Genomic DNA, 19,775 nt, shown 5'->3' on the forward strand with positions numbered 1-19,775 from the left:
GCGTCTTATGTGTTGTAAATAATTTAATGTCTGTATTTGCGAAGGAAATAAACAGAAAATTTTCTATATCATGGGCATATTCTTTGCAGTTTTTATAATGAACTTAATTAAAAAGAAAAATATTAAAAAAAAAAAATAATAAATAAAACATTCGACTTTAAATACTAATCTACAATCTGCAATGCGCACCCACATTATTACAACTGCAATCGCTGTTGATGTTCCTGTGTTTCAGTTGACGACATTAAAGTGCTTCCATTTATCTGGTGCTCACTCGAAGTTGACTCATCATTTACTTGTGACTCGTTTTGAGTAGCGCACTGCTAGAACCATGAACGAGGATTGGCGGCGTCATATGGTTTGGGCAAACCTAACGATGGAGCTCGATAAGCAGTCGGTGGCGGTGGTTGTGCATAAGTAGCTGCTGCAGCAGCAGCTGCTGCGCCCGCCGGGCCACCTAGCAAACTTTGGTTAAATATCATACGTGAATGGAAGTCGTCACGGCGAAAATATTGCTGATATAATTGTGTGTTGGCTGCGTCTAGCTGAGAAGCAGTATTCATGAAAGTGTACGGGGTTGCGCGGGTCGAGGGATGAGCAGCGAATAGACTATAAGGATTTGTAGCAGCAGCCGCAGCAGCTGCTGCCGGATTTAATGTTGTTTGTGTTTTATCCATGACGGCTGCTGCAACCGCTACTGCTGAGTTAGCGTTATCGCTTGCCGTTGAACTGCTGCGATGAGCTGGTGCTGGTGGCATGTAATATGAATTGGATGCGTCCCGAAACTGGTCCAAATAACTATTACTCCCCGTTTGATCGCCATACAATCCTAGACTGCCAGCACTAGGACCAAAATTAAAAGCGCTGCCTGGGACCATGCCCGCAGCCGTCTTAAGAGAAATAGCCGTCGCCGCATCTACCGCCGGCGGCGCTGAGGCTGTTGATGACGTGACTGCTGAATTAGCGGTGTTGCCGCTAGAGGCAACTGAGCCGGCTGTAGCGGCGGATGAATTTGAAGTCGAAAGAGGCGAACTGACGCCGGTAGACTTGAGGCCAGCATATAATTGGAAGCCCTGTTGTAAAACTTGAGCATGAGCCTGCAAATGATGAGCGGCTGATACATTAGCAGCCACCACGTTTTGCGTTATATTGGAGGCGGGGTTGTTATACGAAGAAGAAGTGTGAAGATTTTGCTGTTGCTGTTGTTGATGATGGTGCGTTTGTTGTTGTTGCTGTTGTTGCAGTTGTTGTTGCTGTTGTTGCTGCTGTTGTTGTTGTTTGACAGCAGCGGCTGCCTGTTCAGCCGCTATAGTAGATGCCTTCTTTTTTCGCCCTCGTTTTGCCGGAGCTGGAGCTGCCGGTTTTACCTCCGTTGCGCTTTGTTGCGCCTGTTGTTGTTGCTGCATGTTACCTGTCAAGCTATGGAAATAATTACCACTGGCAGTGGGCATTTGATGCGGATTCCCATATATGCTCGCACCCGCAGCGGAAGAATTCGCCGATCCATTTAAAGGGTTTGTATATAGTTGCGTCGCTGGGGAAGCCGTTAAGCTCTTAGCCATCGAGCTCGCTGTAGAACTGTACATATGTGCTACTGGTGGTACTGATTTGTCATAAAAATTGCTCGACGATGATGATGATGTAGATGTACTTGATAAACCCAACATTGATGGATCACCCAGGGGATGCAATAATGAACTGGTGGGATTATTATAGGTTTGTGTGGATGACGGCGGTGGCGGTGTTGGTTTATTGTAGGCAGCCAAATGATGTGAATGTGTTAAATGATGCGAGCTGTTTAAAGCATTCAATAAAGTGCTGTTATTACTATTGTTACCACCATTAGAAGAAGTAGTACTAGTGTTGTTGTTCGCAGGAGTATCGTGAGTAATGGCCATGTTTGTAGCGCCTGTGGAAGTTTTTTCTGTAGTTGAGGAATGCTGTTGTGATTGATGTTGATGTTGTTGTTGTTGTTGTTGTTGTTGATGACCGTAATTATGTTGCATTGATTGCTGTTGCTGTGTAAGTTTATTAGCTTGATAAATTGAATGTTGTTGCTGATGATGTACATTATGCTGCTGTTGTTGTTGTTGCTGCTGCTGCTGCTGCTGTTGCTGTTGCTGATGTTGTTGTTGTTGCTGATGGGCCATGTATGTGTTATCGCTGTTCGACATATTTAAGGGCTTATGCAAAGTTTCACTGGACTTTTGCGGTTGTTGTTGTTGTTGCTGCTGTTGAATTAAGTCACTGCTGCTATTATTATAATTTATGCTAGATTTATGTTGCTGTTGTTGTACACTTTGATTGTTCTGTTGTTGCTGATGTAAATGTGACTGTTGCTGTTGTTGTTGTTGTTGGGTTTCTGGGTTGGTGTGCATCAAAGCATTGGCAACGTGCTTATTTTGATCTTGCTGCTGTATCATACCTTTCGCTTGCTCTGACTGCTGCTGCGACATTTGAAAATTTTGCGTATCCTTAGTGTAGTCTTTCGGAAATCCCAAAGAAGCAGCATGATTGTACAAAAAAGCTTTATCGCTCGCAATATTGCCCAAATGTTTACTAAACGCCATTGAACCCAAAATGCTATCAAACATCTGCGAGTATTTGCTGAATTGCTGTTGTTGTGGTTGTGATTGTTGGGAGGGCTGCTGTTGTTGTGTCTGCTGATGACCCATTAAAGCAGCTGCCAGTGTTGGTTGAGCCTGTTGTTGACTTGATTGAGCCTGTTGCTGATTAGCGACAATAATTGCATCATCGTCCGATTTCTGCATCTTCCGCGTCGTTCCTCCACTATAATCCATTCCTAGCAAATCGTCTGTCGCAGATCGTTTTAAAGAATTTTGATTATTTTGAGTACTACTAGGTGATTCGACAGCTATAATGCTCTTTTGAATTTGTTGTGGTTGTTGTTGATGTTGCAAATGTTGCATAAAAACAGACATTTCACCGTTACCATCATCGGGCGCTGATGTAGAGGCAGTATCAACAGCAGCATCTCCGATGTAAGTGGCATTAACGGTCCCCGCCGCACTAGTTTGCTTTTTTACATTTTCAGCCTGCAGATCGTTAGTTGCGCTACCAGGGACTGAGACGACTGCTTTATTAACCCCAGGCACTGTAGCTGCTTGATATTGTGCATATGTTGGATACTGAGGTTTCTGTATTAGTGATTGCTGCTGCTGTTGCTGTGTATGGTGGCCGAGAATATTCACTTGTTGTTGACTATTAGCAGCGGTAGTCTGTTGTTGTTGACAACTTATCGCAGAAGAAGAAGAAGAAGATGAAGAATTTTCGCGCCAATCGTGCACTTTATTACTACCTGCTACGCGACTTTTGTTTATCGTATTTATGGAATTGTTGTATAGAATATTGGCAGTAGGTTCTGTTTGCCTTTGCTGTTGTTGCAAATGTGCGGTTGACACTGCAGCAGTTGGTGGAACATAAGCATTGGAGGATAAAACTGTTGCAGCATTTTGTCCTGCTGCTGAAGTGCCTTCCATTTCGTTCTGATAAATTTGCTGCTGATGATGTTCGGCGCTAGAATGCTTGTGAGTCTCTCTATTCATTTGGGGGGTTTGCTGTCCACTATATACCAAAGAATTTCCTATAGTTTGTTGAGATGTATAAATACTTGTGGAGGAAACATAAGTTGGAGGTTGGGGCGATGCTGTTACATTAGCCGTACTGTGAGTTTGTTGCTGTTGGGAGGGCTGGGGCTGTTGTTGTTGATAAGGTGATAAGACTGGTTGTTGATATGGAGAATTTTGTTGTTGTTGCTGCTGGTCAACTGGTGAATGAGCTAAAGGTGTAGGAGGTTGAGTGGTAGCCGAAGAGGCCGGTGAACCTATACTAGGCAAGGGACTATGCTGCTGCTGATGGAGAGGAGAATGCATGCTACTTTGCGGCGTATGTACAGGACTGTGTGACTGCGCTGGAGGAGGATAAGGAGATTGTTGTGTTTGTTGATATGGTGAATTTGGCGGATGATACGGTGATTGATGAGGTTGTGGCGTCGTGTAGGGAGAATTTTGTGGCTGTTGGTAAGGCGAGTGTGGATTAGGTGTACTAGGACTCATTGACGAATTATAATCTGACTCTTGAGATCTGGGCTGCTTATATTGATCGTAGAGATTTGGCAGAGGCGAAGTAGAAGAATACACTGGGGTTTTCGAAGCTTCCGAGCCTGAAGGATTGTAACTATTGGCTCCTCCATAAGGAGAAGTACCACTTAGTTCGGGTGTAGAAACATTAGGTGATGAAGCTGAAGAATAAATATGCTGCGAGTACTGCGGATACGGTGAGGGCATCTCTCTGGGGCTGCAACTTTTATCAGGACTACTTTTGGTTGTAGTATCCTGATAAAAACCAACTTTTATAGCTCCGTTTAAAGGATAGGGCGAAGTGGGTTTAGTATTTTCATCTGGTTTGGGTGACACCATTATGGGTGAAGCTCCTATAGGTGAAGCACCTATTGGTGAAGTGTAAGCGCCTCCTCCGTACGTGCCGTAACGATCTTCTATAGTAATTCTTGGAGAATCGGGATCCTGACTAAAGCTTGATCGTTCTGAAATAGTACTGCCTGTACTAGCTTTACGTTGGCGAGGAGCAGAAGGCAGAGAGAAACCCTCCCCTATTAAAGAGGCTGATGGGGGACTTTTACCCGCAACAGCCCCGGTAGTAGTTCCTGATCCCTGGGAAGTGCCTTCATTTGATTTGTTCGAAGAGTTTTCATTTGCATCCTGCTGTTTTGCCTCGTCTTCATCTGACTTCTTCGTCTTTTTGGGAGCTCCAAACGCTTTAAGCCACACACTCAAATTTGGTTTTTCTTTAGAGCCCGAAGAGCTAGAACTTGAGCCCGCGACTATATTTTCCGTAGCCGTTGATTTGCCACCTACAAGTAAAGTCTTAGCTGTTAGCAAAGCTTCAAAAGGTCTTTGTTTATCTTTGGCTTCTGTGGTGTCTTCTGTTTGCGTTTCTATACCGTCTTCGTTAGGTAGCAAAGACGTTGTCGCTGCTAATATTGTTACTTTAGGAAAGGGCAGCAAACCCTCTAGAACAATTTCGCTCTTATTTTTGAGTTTTTCTTCTACTTCTTTATCTGCGCAGGTGGATAAAACAGGGCTTACAGCGGCCTTATTTACAGTCTTACTGGCCAATTCGTCAATAAAAGACGACTGCCCTAAGCCGAAATTATCCGTCTTTATTACTGTACCAAGACTTAGTTTGGGAACATTATCAGCTGTTTCAACGATCAATGAGTTTTTAACCTCCTTAGCTTTAGCAGCTACTGGTCCCAATTGAAATAATTCTTCTGGTTTATTAACATTCTGTATCAAATTACCTTTAGCTTTGCCAGGTTGTAAACGATCTATAGTTCGCAAAAGATCCTTACGTCGGGGATTTGTGGCTGCTTGCAATTTTTCCTTGAGAGATTTACGTTTAGCTTCTTTAGCCATTTGTTGTTTAATATGAGGTGGAGGAGGAGGATGTAAGAGCAATTGTGTTTCCTTTGGTTTGGGTGCGGTAATCGTAGTTAATGTGGGGGGCACAGTTGTTGGGGGCGGAATTAGCAAAGGAGTATTTGCTGCTGCAGCAGCTGATGATAAAGAAGCTATAGAAGGTGCGTTCACAGAAGAGCTATTTGAAGAAGCATTTACAGTAGTACTACCCACAGAATTACCGGAAGTCACCGAATGAGGTGGCGTGTTACTTATCGAACTCAATCTGCTAGTAGTTCCTGGCAACAAGTCGGCTATATCTTTCTTTGGCAATGTAGTGTCACTAGATGAATTATTATCTGTTACAAGCTCATCTAACGCCTCAGCCAATTTGACGGGTACCAAATCGACTTTCGCGGGAGCTATGGGTTCGTTACGCCGAAAATCAGAAGCGTCTAATTTGCTGGTTATAGAAGCATCAAAATCATCTAACAGATTATAGCGTGAAGGCGAATTACTGGCTGAGGAAAATTCGGAAAACCGTGGAGTATGTTCCAGCCAACGATTAATGTCTTTCAAGGTTTGCTCGGTCTCTACATCCAAGGCTTCTAAATTTGTTGACGAAGCAGAAGGCTTATTAAAGCTCGTCGCTGCATTCCCTTTATTAGTGATTTTCTTATTAGCCGTTACTGAGACAGCAGCCTTTTTTTGCAAAGACTTCTTGGGAGGCGGCGGCGCTACCGTTTTCTTCTGTTCTTCTTCCTCCAATTTGGATGGCTCACAGAATTCAGCCTCTCTTTCATTTAATATGGCTTTCAGCTTCTCTTTCTTCTTAGGTGGCAATTTATCCATGCTTATGTTTTTCCTTTCTTTAATTGATTGAGTTTCACTTAATAAATCTTCACTTGATAACTGTTGCTCTTTGGGACTTTCCACTTTTGCAATACTACTCGTCCTATTAGAATCAATTTTTGCTTCTATTGCTTTTTCCGGAGTTTTTGCAGAATCGCTGAATTTTTCAGTGACTGAATTTTCTAAAACCTTTTTTGCTTTCTTTGATCCGTCTTTAGATTTACGTCCACGCGTGTTTTCTGTAGTCGACTTTTCTACATTTTTTTCCGTTTCAATATTCTTGTTAGAATCACGTTTACGAGAGCTTTGCTGTCTTTGTGTAGATGATTTAGATTCGGTAGTTGCTATCGCATTTTGTTGTTGATTCAATAAAGCGCGACTTCGTCTATATTTAATTAGTTCGTATTTATCTAAAAAAGGCAACAGCATGTCTAACTCGGCTTGTTCAGCAGCCGCAGCTGCTACCGCAGCATCTTTTTCTGGGTCTGCTTTCTTTTTGTCGCACGAATTCAAATTAGATGTCGACAATTTGCGTTTTGTTTCGTTACTTCGTTTGGAATTTTTACCCGTTTTGGGGGATTGTTTCCTTTTAGGACGCTCTACACTGGCCTCTCTAGATTGCGAAGAGCTGTGACTAGACACTGACTTAAAGTCATCCTCGTCTGTTTCTGAAGGCTTTATTTTACAGCTCGGACTGGATGCTCTAGGACTTGGCATCTTCTGCACAGGCGATAATAGATCAGAGAGATCGTCATTAAGGACACTTTTTGAGTATTTTTTATGCAAATCCACTTTAAATGGTGACATGCTACGCGAGTCATCATCATTTATGTCTTCTTCTAGTTCCGATGCGGAAGCTTCTAAAGCAGCCACAGCGGGAGGTGGAAAGTCTTTACTTAATGGCAAACTTGGTCTTTTTTTAAGTGGAGGCGGCGGTAGCGGCGGTGGTGAAGTGGGCGGACATTCTTGAAGTTCTTCCGTTTTATCCCGTTCATTACCATCTAAAGAACTCACCTCTTCTGACTCGCACGGTTCAGTCTTTGTTCTTTTCAATCGAATAGAAGACGGTTTAGTCCGCCCCTTCGACTTTCTGATTGCTGAAGAATTGTCCTTTTTCTTTTTTCCTGCAGTTTTCGCTCTTTTTTGGTTTGTTGATGTACTTTGCTTTAATTTAGTTTTTTTTGACGATTTCAGTTCAAAGCTTCGGTTTGTTTTGATGTCATTAGCATCAAGGTCATTCTGTACGCTAACACAATCATCTTCATCGGAATATTCTAACATATCTTCTTCTTCCTTTTGTTTACTTTTATTTGACTTCTTTACTGACTTTCTTGACTTTGCATCAATTTTATTATTAGATCTTGAGGATTTCTTATCATTTCTAGGCTTTCGATTTTTTCGCGAAGAAGACTCCTTAGAGTTTCTTCCTTTTCTTGAAGATGTTCTACTTTCTTCGTAGTCCTCGCCTTCGTCATTTTCATCTGGTGGCGGTTCTTCATTTTGTAATTTATCTGCTTCTTGATCGCTATACTTTTCCTCTTTTCGATTACGTGATTTCTTTTTACGTCTTTTATCCTTTTCTTTTCGTTTTCTTTTATTAATTTTTGGCGAACTTTCTGTTAATTCTTCTTCCGTTTTATCATCTATAACTGATTCTTTTATTGAGCGCATATCGCGCACAGCCTTAAATTCTTCCTCCTCACTTTCAGTTTCTTGCAGTTTTTCCTTACGTGTGTGTTTTTTGCGGTCTTGACTTTTGCCCAATGATTTTCTAGCTGTACCTAACTCCGAGTTCTCCTTATCTTTGTTCTTCTTGCTAAAGTATTTTTCACGAAACACATTCATTTTCGAATCAGATGCTGGATAACTTAAGCCAGGATCATCCTCATCATCATCAGATAGATGATCAAAATATTTTTTAGTGGCTTTATCGAATGCTTCTTGCAAATTATTAACCATTTCAGTATATTCTGTAGATTAGAAGAATATATATGTATGTAATCAGCAAATCTGCAGGTATTCTTATAAATAATATTAAAGAAAATAATGTACTAACCATTATTATTGCCGTTATAAAGACGGCAATTGTTAACTATGAGCTTGAAATCATTACGAAAATCGCTGAATTTTTGATATTCACCGTTATCAAGTTTATCTTCCATTTTTAAAAGATCCATTGGTCTGTAATAACGGTATTTCAAAATTGGGGAAAATAAATAATTCTATTGGAACTACAAATTATAACGCATTCTAAATAAGACTAACCTTCGGATAATTGAATAATATCTGGGAGCTATATCTTCTTCAACCGGATCCATAAATGGCCAAGCGTCACGATGATTTTTTACATAGACCAACACCTTATGCATACCAATTTGTAAGATCTCATCCGTTTCAGTAAAGCTAAGAATATTTGATGTGATGGATTTTTTGTTTGTACAATAATTGTTGTAGTATTGTGAACGTTGTTGTTGTTGATGTGTACTACACAGGGAAGTCATTTTATGTACATACGATGACGATGATGTCGCATTTGTAGATAATGATAATGATGAGGAATTTGGATTGTGATGATTATGTTGATAGTAATGGGAAGTGTGTGCATTTGTATTAATATGAGAAAATTTTGCATTAATTATGGATGAAGTGGAAATGGATGATGAATGGGACTTATTATTATTATTATTATTATTATTATTATTATTATTATTATTATTGTTACTATTATTGTTATTGTTATTATTGATGAGGGTAGTAGTAGTGCTACTGTAATTATTAGTATTATGTTTTAAGTAACGTTTGCTTGGTGGAATCGCTGCTTCTGTTGTTGCTACTTTACATGGCGATGTTATTCGACCACACTGCACATAGCTACTACTACTGCACAATTGTCGTTGATAATGTTGATTGTAATGACAACTATTCGTGACTGTAGTAGTGATAGTGGTAGTGGCAGTGGCAGTGGCGGTGGCGGTGGCGGTAGTGGTGGTGGTGGTGGTAGTGACGGTGTTGGTGTTGGCATCATAATATTCTTTTGGTTGATGTCGCTTTCTTTGTTCGTGTTGCAGTGCACATTGCCGTTTGATACTAATTACATTTCTACATTTAATATGGAGGACAACAAGGTGACGGTAAAGGTTATGGTAGTGGTGATGGTGATGATATGGTAGTGGTGGTCATGTAGGATATTTACGTTTTACATTACGCATAAATTATGTTTTGTTTTTTATTTATGTCGCATATCATTTATCATTATTTTAATTGATTATATTTGAGGTTGAGAGATGATGTTTGGTTTTTATTGACATTTGTTAAGAAAAACAAAATAAACGAAAATACAAGGGAAGCATAAAATACAATTGATTTTAATGATTTTTTTTTTTTTTTTTTTTTGCTTATTTACAAGTGATTGTTCTCACTAAAAATAAAATAAAGAAGAGATAGCAGAGAAAAATCGAAAAAGCCAATAAAAATGCTAAGAGAAGCAAGAAGAAATCGAAAACATGAAGACATGCTTCTTATCTACAAATCAAAATTTGGTTAAGAAAACTGTAATTAAATATTTCAACAACATAAGACAAATCTGGCAAAATATATGTAAATTTAAAAAAATGAAACGAACGATATTCACATTACCCCTAAGCGATTTCATCAGATCAGTTGGGATAAAGTTGCTTTTAACTTTAGACATTAAAAATATGAATTATATAATTTGTCCTTTCATAGATTAAATCTTTAGAGATCTTAGCCTAGAACTTGTAAACAAATTCTTTAATACGGGCGTGTCAAGTCAAATCCATCTATTCTTTTCTACTCTTTTCCGGATTGACACTAGACAATATTAATACTAAACCGTATATTAATAATTCGTATAGGTTACAATTTATAATCTGCAAGTCACACCCATCTTGGAATTATCTCTGATTCCCAAGCTGGAATGTAGCTATCTATTAACTAAGAAGACGTATATTTGGGTATTTCACATGGAAACTTATCATTGATAAGGATGACCTAAAAAAATTTAAATATATTTGAATTCAAACCAAGGCGCCATATCCTAAACAAAACGGCCATAGTATGCTTATCATCTACACACGTGAACACTTTTTCATATGTTAATATATTAATTATTTGGATTATTGTTTTTTTTTTTTTTTATTCCCATGTTATTCAAAATATTGACTATTGCTAGCAACAACTATTGCTGATTGTTCGGGGAACCGTGGTATTAGTCTGCAGCAAAACCATCTATCTACTAAAGTAGATTCCAAAACTCGCGAATTAAGTGGACAACATTTTTTTCGATAGAATTATATAAATGATTTCATAGTCAGACCATACCTTGCGAATATATATGAACCAAACCTGCCACTTAGTAGTAGTAATAGAAGCGCTTCAGTAATCCATTTAATTCAAACATTGCCTTACTATTAAGTTATTATATTCTGTCCTCTTGTATATTGATCTTTCCAAATCTCTAAAGTAATTACATCAATTCCTATTTATATCAATCATCTGTTTTTTGGATGTGTTTTGTTCGAGAACCTCTACCGCACCAACTAAACAACATTATTTTAAAGTGGACAGTTTGAATCTTCGTGCCAATGTAAACAAGTTAAAATTTTTAACGCATAAAGTCATAATGACGAATTCACTTTTCGTAGTCAGGTAGTCAAAAAACTAAGTCCGACTGAGTCGAGTCTTCTATATCCCATTACGTTTATGCTTAAAAAAAAAAAACAAAAAAAATTTGAAGAAAACGAAATTTTAATAAGAAAGAAGAAAATTCAATTCGGTCGTGACCGAATCTTTTACACACATCACTGTTGGCCTAAAAAAAAATTGAAAAAAGGAAAAAAACTAAATATTCGTACTCTGTAATATCGGGTGGGTATCGCTGATTTTTTCCTATTTTCAGAATAAAAGTGACAATTTATATGGTGTATGTGTTGAAAGCAAAATAGTTTACAGTTTTTGCTATATAGACGTGGCGGCGTGGTGTAGATTCTTTGAAAAGTTTGGGCGCCTTTCAAATTTTTTTTTGCAAGTTTATAGGCGATACGATAATGTTCGCTAACGAGAGAGTATTTAGCTCTCAGATACTACTACATGTTTACGCTAAGGACAAATGGACAGATGAATTAACGGACATGTTTAGGTGCATTGTGAATTTGAAACTGGCCGAAAAATATGCAATTATGATACACTACACAGTTGAGATAGGTATGACCAGTTTTCTCAACTTTTGTCGAGGTACTAGAATATCGCCCACAGAGTATGAAAAACAAAAAATTAAATTTCTTATTCCTTTTAAAAAAGTGGGAAGTGACCTCGCTTTACGTAACGTACTGTTGTTGGTGTGCCCACTTTAACCGATTTTGCCCACTTTTAATACCAACTTGCTTGCAAGAACTTCCAATCTTTCTGGCAAATTTAAGCTCGAAAGTTCATTTTTGCGGCCAGGAGAATGTTTACAACAGACACTACAGGCAGCCGAACAGGCAGTCAGACAGACATACTCAAAAGATTTGTTCGTATAGTTTGTGGGGCCCCTGATGCTTTCTTCTGGGCAAACGTCTTGACAAAATAAATATACCTCTCAACCTTTGGTGATGGGTACAATAATCTATAATAAAGAGCGGACATAGCCGATGGACATACTTGAATCAATTCATAATTTGATCTTGATTATCTTGAATATAAACGCTTTATAGGTCTTTAAAGCTTCTTTTTTGGAAATTGCAAACATTTCTTTTTTTACATTTTTATTAGAAGTAGATTTGGTTTTCCTAAAAATCGCGAAATGCTTTAAATGAAGCTGCCGTAAAATTGGGCTATGCGTCAAAAAAAAAAAGCCTATGATTATTAATGCGCGTACATCTGAAGCATAAAGGTAAGGATAATGTCCAATTTTTAGCCAACCGTGCAAAGAGGAAATTCTAAATTATCAATACATGCACAGACAAGCGTACACATCAAACTACATATTTACAGTACATACATAAAATTAGATACAAATAAATTCTGAATTTTTCATTTTAAACTCACTCATCCGAATGTTGTGACAGATCTTGTCGTAATCCATCTACGGTTGAGGCGGTGCTATTTGATTTGCGTTTGCTGCCGCTGCTGTTGCCACTACAGCCCGACTGATTTGTTAAGGATTTATCCGCTGTTGCGGATGAGTTTTTTTGCTTTTTATTTGCCATATTGGAAGACAATGAACTTTTCGCTTTGTTAGATTCCTTCGAGGTAGATGATGATGATGCTCCGCTTGTTGTTGTTGCCGTTGTCGTATTTGTGGCTGTAGATGTGGTTGAATTATCTTGCAGGGCGGTCGGTATGAATATATTACCCGTTAACGATGATAGAGAGTTATTTGTCTGACGTCCGGGCAATTTCATATTTGTCGTTGGAGCCATATCATGTATGCGATGATGATCTTTTTCTCTTTTTATGGTTGATTGTAATAGATCACCAGCGCTAAGGACACCAACGTCGTTGGTAATTCCCGCCACTGAACCGGATTGATTTAAATCTAAATCGTTTTGATTGTTGCTGTTATTATTGGAATTATTTAAACTATCATTGGGTATTACACCAATAGCACGACAAAAGTTCTCCTTATCTTCAGGACTTAACACTGGCTCATCAATATCCTCTTGCTGATGATGACGATGGTTATGTTTATGTTGCTGTTGTTGTTTTTGCTTGTTATGCTTTCTATTTGTTGTTGTTGTTGCTGCTGCTGTTGTTGTTGTTGTTGTTGTTGTTGCTGCTGCTGCTGCTGCTGCTGTTGTTACTGTTGTTGTTGCCGACGCTTTTGTTAAATTTCTGGTTTCTATTGTTGTCGTTGTATTACTATTGGAATTTGGTATCGTGCTTATATTTTGATTGTTATTGTAGTTTGTACTTTGTACTGAAGCACTAAAGCTATTTTCATGCTTATGCCGTTTGCTGCGATGGTGCTCTTTGGATCTCTTTTTTTGCTTTTTCTGCGATTTCTTCTTCTTATGATGATGATGGTGATGATGATGATGATGGTGGTGGTGATGATGATGCGTTTTATTGCGATTGGATTTTGTTAACTTTTCGTTTATGGTTTCTAAAACCACATCGTCTTCAACAAATGGATGTTTTTGCTGTAACTGTTGTTGTCTTTGATTATCATGATGTGTCAACAAATGTACAGACGTTAAAATATTGTTATTGGTGGCGTTCTGAAAGCTGTGATTATGACCTGAATTTACCGACTCTAATACTTCTCTGACGTTAGCCGCTTCGTCGTCTTCCGGTTCTAATTTGATATTCTTCAATAAGTTCAAATCTTCTTCAGTCAAAGGCGATATATCCTGAATCGCCCGACGATGCGCTGTATGAGATTCTGCACAATTATTTTCGGCTGCGTTAAAATTTGTCTCGTTATCGTCGTAATCGGGCAGATCGCTATTCTTATCTTCTTCTTCCTCCTCGTCTTCTGATGTTAAGCAGAACGTTTCTCGATGACCGAGAAATTCGCTAGAATTTGTGGTTATAGTGCGACGTAAAGAACTTGCGTATGTCGATATACCACTTGCTGTTGAGGTAGACGGAGATCTATGAAATTCAGATTGAAAGAAGAACCGCGAAAAAAAAAATAAAAATTTAGCGATAACAATACATTTTAGAAACGTTCAATTTCAATAGAAAGACAATGAAATCATGCACGTAATGAAAATGATGTGATAACTGAAAAGCAAATGAAAAACGGAAGATTTTGTTTTCAGTGTTCGTATAAAATTGCCTTTGAATTATTGTAATGAAAAATGTGTAAAGAGGCGAGAAAATTTTTTATTCAACATTACAGAAAAGAATTGCTTCTCCGGTGACGATCGGTGGGGTCAGTCTATTGTCGATCTTAACATCCTTTATATGCTTTGCGTCCAAGTCTAAAGAACTTAATAGAGATGAATATTGTTCTTAAAAAATATTTCTCAACTCATCCACATCCTCGTTTCGTTTTTAACCCAAGAGAATAATTAACAACGTTTATGTATTTGTTATAAGCTGTTACTTCGCCAAGGTAACTCGCAATAACCATTCACACTACAAACAGAAGCACTTCAATCAGCAATAGAACGGGAAATTCGCTCATACACAGTGGAAGCACGCCAACAACGGCGCAATTATGGGATCTAGTTGATTTCAGTATAGAGAAGATCTCAATTCTTTAATAAGCCAAGTGATATCCTTTTAAAATATTATGAGGTGACTTACGAAACGCTTAAAAGATTATTCTATAGTAGGGAGAATGAACACGGAACGATGCGACGCAAAATTCAAGATACCATTAAAAAATTTGGCTCTAGGTTCTGGTTAAATCTTCAATTACCGTCTAACATTATTTCTTTTCTACCCAGCAATCATCAACCACTAACAATTTGATACTTTTACATGTTATCTTTATTATTTTATCATTATTTTAATTCCCGTCCGATTATTCTATTGGCAATCTTCCGTTTTTTTTTTTTTTTTTTTTTTTTTTTTTTGTTTTTTGTTTATGTTTTAGTATCACTGCGAGTCAACGTATGAAAGAAAAACCAAAAATTCTTTACATGCTTTATGCGTTACGCACAAACCTAATTTTTAAAAGAAGAAAAAGGCGAAATTCGTAAAATATAAAATTAAAACATGCTTACATAATTTGTTCAAAAAACAAAATAAATCAAGTGTGTTTCAAGTTGGAAAACACAAATTGATTGCTCGTGTTTTGCAGAATCCAATCAATCAAGCCAAAAATGTGGTAGATAATCAATCAGAAATGAAATATCAAAAAAATTCACGCCAGCCACTACAATTTTAGTTTTACGAGTTGTTTATTTCTCTCTCTTTCTCTCTATTTTTTAAGAGGTTTTATTTTGATTTAATTTTTGAGCAAAAGAAAAACTTTTTGGATCTTTTTGACAAATGAGTGAAAATTTTGAAGTGAATTTTGGTTTTCCACGAATTCAATGATTAAATGTGTGGCGGCATGTTTATTATTATTATTATTATAATTATTATTATTTTTTTTTTTTAATGAAAACTGATGAAGAAACAAACTCTTTTATGTAAAAAAAGTAAAAATATACAAAGCCACAAACGAACTTGGTGATGGATAACATGAAAAATGTTTGTGTTTAGTGATCAAGATGGAAAATAATATCAATGGTTAAATGTCATTGTTGCGGTTATTGCCAATTGTTGTTGGATTTTTAAATTAGTTGATTTTGTAGAATATTGTTTGGGAATGAATTTTTTTTTTTTTTTTTTGTTTTTTTTTTTTAGTTTTCTTGTATTTCATATAAAATTCTTTTGGTACGTTTTTCTTTTTTCTTAGTGTTTTGTTTATTGGTTTAGACGAGTAGACTATTGGCTGTAGCTAACCGTCTGCGTGCTCTAGTTTGTGTAATTGAGGTAGTTAAAGGCAAAAAAGCGGGTTTAACGGAAGGCTGCTCGAATTGATAACGCTGTTGATGCTGCTGCTGTTGCTGTTGCAGACGTTCTCTTTCTCTTTGCAAACGTTCTTGCTCTTGGCGATTTTTCAGTTCTGCCAAATTTCGCATGCGCGACGAGTTGCGTACTTGAAATAATCTGGATTAGAAAATTTTGCAAAATAAATAAAATGAAATAATCATTGGAATTTGTTATTTAAATAATAATCAAATTGTGCTTACTTCCTTCTTCTCAATCTTTCGCGTTCACGAAATAACTGGGGTAATTTTGGCAGGAAATTCTCATCCAATATTTGATAGAGCTCCTTTTCTTTAGGATTCGTGGAACTCTTAAATTTCGCTGCCAAGTTCTGCCAGTCCTCTTCACTAAAACAAATCACTTGCCAAACCGATTGCGATTTCAAGCTATTAACAGAACCAGCTGGTTTGTCCTCGCGATACAAACGTGTACCATAAAAATACCAATAACCGGAATTCTTCGAATCGTAACCTAACGGTTCAACTCGCAAGCTATCTGCTTCCAAGTTATTTAAAATCACTTGCACATCCGACGAGTTTAAACGAAAATGACATAAATCATATAAAATCAAAAGGCGCTTGCGTACCGGTAACGATTGAAAATCAATATCGGTATCGAAATGATTTTCCGTTTTATGCAGACGACACTGTTGGCGTAAGTAACGCCGCAAAAACATTTGATAGTTGCTGTGAGTAATTTCTTTTGCTACCGAACGCAAAGCATCGCAGCCTTTAAGTAAACGTACAATAAGCTCTGGGACTAAAGCAATATGATCTTCTTCAGCCAAAGTACCATCTGACAATAAAGCTGATTCTAAATCCTTCAAAATTAAAAATATATACAAATAATGAAGTCTTCATTTAAGTAAAACGCAAAGAACTTACCTCAATATCAATATCAGGCAAATCAAATGCAGAACTAAACAATGAACAAAAATGTGAAATACACGGTATCTCCCACCATGATTGTATATCTTTTGATATGGAAAAGAATTGAGAGGAAAATTACGTTTGTTTCAGTTAACAATTTTACAAATATATTGAGTCAGAAATTTAGAACTCACCCAAAAGTCCTATGAAAGTAGAAACCATTTATGTTTGCTTTCACGCTTTAGGTTTCTTGCTTTTGCTTTTTGCTGTTATATTATATTACTATTTCCTGCTGAGTTAAGAGTTCTTTTTTTCTTTTCTTTTATAATTGCTTATCAAGCTCTTTTTTTCTCGGATTTCTTATGTCGACACGTTTTTACTTCAATGATATCTTTGGTTTTAAAGTATTTTCTTTTGTTTGCAAGTAATTATTTTGCCTTTTCATCTACATTTTTACCAATTCTGTGGAAAATGATAAATACCTATAATATAAAGAAAAGGATTAAACATTTTAACTACAAACATTCATTATAGTTAAAACATTAGTTCAATTTTTATGTAGCTTGATTGTTCTTACAATACTTTTCCTACATTTGTACAATTGATTTGCATTGAAAGTTCCATAGTCAATTTAGGTTGTTTTGTAAGCTGTTTCATTAATTGTCAAATGAAGCCGTATAACTGTTTAGTTTGTCATAGTTTTTCAGAGAATGTTTAAGTTTAAAATTTTGAACATAATAACGCATTCACAATAGTTTTAAGCCTTATTCAGTATAAATTGTTTTTAGCATAATCGCTATCTTCATCTTATCTATATTAGCTCAATTATTATAAGAGTCTAGATTATGTTATTTAGTTATTAAGCAGTATAATAATATAATATGATCATGCCCAGCGCCATTCAAAACTCTTTCAGTATATTGAAAAAAATGCCCTAATCTTTAAGATTATAAACCATCACTTTATTAGTCCAGAGGAATATATGCGTAAACAAAATGCAAAGTCGTTAACACTGAAATACGACTTAACAAATTTTTGGCGCTAAAAATTACCTCCATATTTTTACAAAGAAAGCGCGGGAAAGTATAGCGATAAAATAGAATGAAATGAATTGCAGAGAAAAAACAAAGAAATAAAACAAATTAAAAACACTTGTACATTAAGGTGAAACCAAAATCAATAATTTAAAAAAACAAAAAAAATATGAAGAACTTTTTTTTAATATAACTACAATACAAAATAAATACCAATAATAACAATTGAAGCAACAAAAATACATAATTATGAGAAATTTACAAAGGCATATTATAACATGTGTTTTTATCAGGATAAATATGAATTGAAAAGAGACCAAAAACATTGTTTTGATTTTATATGATTATACACACAACACGTTGCACATATCATAACAAAACATACGGTAATAGTTTCAATACACACCTACACGCACTCACTTGAAAACAAAACCCTCATATTAATGCAATATATACGAATACATTGCCTACATCATATAGTTTACTCATTTTAATTCGGCTAAAATACGAAAGAGAAAACCAATACTAATCATTAAAACGAACGTCATATCCATCATAAGTAAGAATAGTTAAAAAAGTGCTCAATACTAGAAGAAAAGTTAAGTTCGCTTCGACTTGTTAATGTAGGATAGCGCTTTATTACAGACGAGAACAGGATCACTATATTATTGGGCGAAATTAAATGTATTTGCATTTCCCGTTTGTTGGAAAAAATCGAAGTGAAATTTTTAGCTTAATGAGTTAAATTTATATAAATAGTAATTTTTATTTAAACTTAAACTCGTAAGTGATCCTTTTAATTAATTAATCTTTACGTGTTTGCAATATTTAAAAATAATTTTATCTTGCAAATTTACGCCCATCCATTTACTATTGCACACATCGTTAGTAACAAATTTATTTAATTTTTTATACTTCAAATGTATGCCCTTTATAAACATGTTTAGCATATTTTAACACTTAATTATTTTTAATTAATACATTTTTAATGGTGCCTTCTTACCTTTTCTTTACACTTGGTCGCCTCCGGTTGTACACTTTTTTCACTTTTTTTGCCTGTCTGCTTCTTCTTCTTACATACTTTCCGAAAGAAAAAAATTGATATTGCCTTTAAGTTTTTTCCCGTCTTTCGTTTCACACAATATTAAGCCTAAGCATTAAGTTCGTTTTTATTGGTTTAAAAATTATTGATACATTTTTTTTTAAAAGTGTTTAATTTTTTCTATAAATATATTTATATATAGTATAATTATTTATAAAACGTATATTCTTATTTCATTTCTACATTTGGTCGTTTATATATTTTGTGTGCGAATGTGTGTGTGTTTCGGATCTTTTGTGTACTTCTTTTTTCACAAATTTTCTATGCCACGAGAGAAAATTCACTTCTTTCATTTAATTTTTTACACTCTATATACAGATATTTTAACAATCACACACAACCGATTTCGCGTAGAACAAAATATAAACTGAAGTATTTTTAAAACATATTTCGTTTTCTGTTGACAAATGCTTTAAATTATATGTGAAAAAAAGAAACAACTACACAAACTAACGATAGTTCTTATTCTTTTTCTCGTATAAATTATAATGTCAATTTAGCGATTTTCGTAATATTTTTAAACTAGAAACGCTCTACACACGGTTGATCGTGTGTAATCATGTGATTAAAATGAATTAGTGATTACTATCATTCATGAATTCTAACGTTCGCTTTTAAAGTTCTTGTCCTCAATATATGTACTGTACTAGCAATATTTAAGTAAGACAAAAAGGTTAAAGCGATATATTTTTCTAATTATATATAAGTTTTTAAGGAAAATAAATAAATAATTATTATAATCATATTAATTTCTGATGATTAAAACTATATACATTTTCATAATTCTTGTAAATAAAGTAATGTACAACTTTGTTGCAGGAAACTTTTTAATACGATTAACAGCTGAAAAGTATTAACTAAAGGGAGCCAAGTTATAATGTTAAAAATATAGTGTTTTAGGGTCCTCTTCGTCTGCAAATAAGTCCGATTGCTATTAGTTGAAGTAAATTTCAAAAAGTAGTTCAAAAAAATGTAATGACCTATTAAA

The 19,775-nt window shown here is 36.0% G+C and overlaps 1 protein-coding gene across 1 annotated transcript; it reads right to left on the reverse strand.

Annotated features, from left to right (window-relative positions):
• Positions 1 to 21: 21 nt before the first annotated feature.
• On the reverse strand, positions 22 to 18,926 carry LOC119632492 (protein split ends). Its single transcript, XM_038025411.1, has 10 exons — positions 18,689 to 18,926; positions 16,846 to 17,133; positions 16,667 to 16,755; positions 15,986 to 16,602; positions 15,696 to 15,902; positions 13,085 to 13,886; positions 12,339 to 13,027; positions 8,556 to 9,389; positions 8,347 to 8,471; positions 22 to 8,260 (listed from the first exon to the last, which is right to left on the reverse strand). The coding sequence occupies exons 2-10, from the start codon at positions 16,871 to 16,873 to the stop codon at positions 324 to 326; spliced, it is 11,328 nt and encodes a 3,775-aa protein (XP_037881339.1). The 5' UTR covers positions 16,874 to 17,133; positions 18,689 to 18,926; the 3' UTR covers positions 22 to 323.
• Between the last annotated feature and the right edge of the window lie 849 nt (positions 18,927 to 19,775).

This window comes from Glossina fuscipes, unplaced genomic scaffold (genome assembly GCF_014805625.2).
Source record: "Glossina fuscipes isolate IAEA_lab_2018 unplaced genomic scaffold, Yale_Gfus_2 1, whole genome shotgun sequence".
Classification (NCBI taxonomy): Eukaryota; Metazoa; Arthropoda; class Insecta; order Diptera; family Glossinidae; genus Glossina; species Glossina fuscipes.

Bases quoted from the DNA above. Each gene is read 5' to 3' on its own strand.
- LOC119632492 (XM_038025411.1), bottom strand. From the start codon at position 16,873: ATGGTTTCTACTTTCATAGGACTTTTGG. The intron at 13,887-15,695 runs GTTAGCTACAGC...TGAATTTCATAG, and splicing joins CAAACTAGAGCACGCAGACG to ATCTCCGTCTACCTCAACAG. The intron at 8,472-8,555 runs GTTAGTCTTATT...CCGTTATTACAG, and splicing joins TATTATTCAATTATCCGAAG to ACCAATGGATCTTTTAAAAA.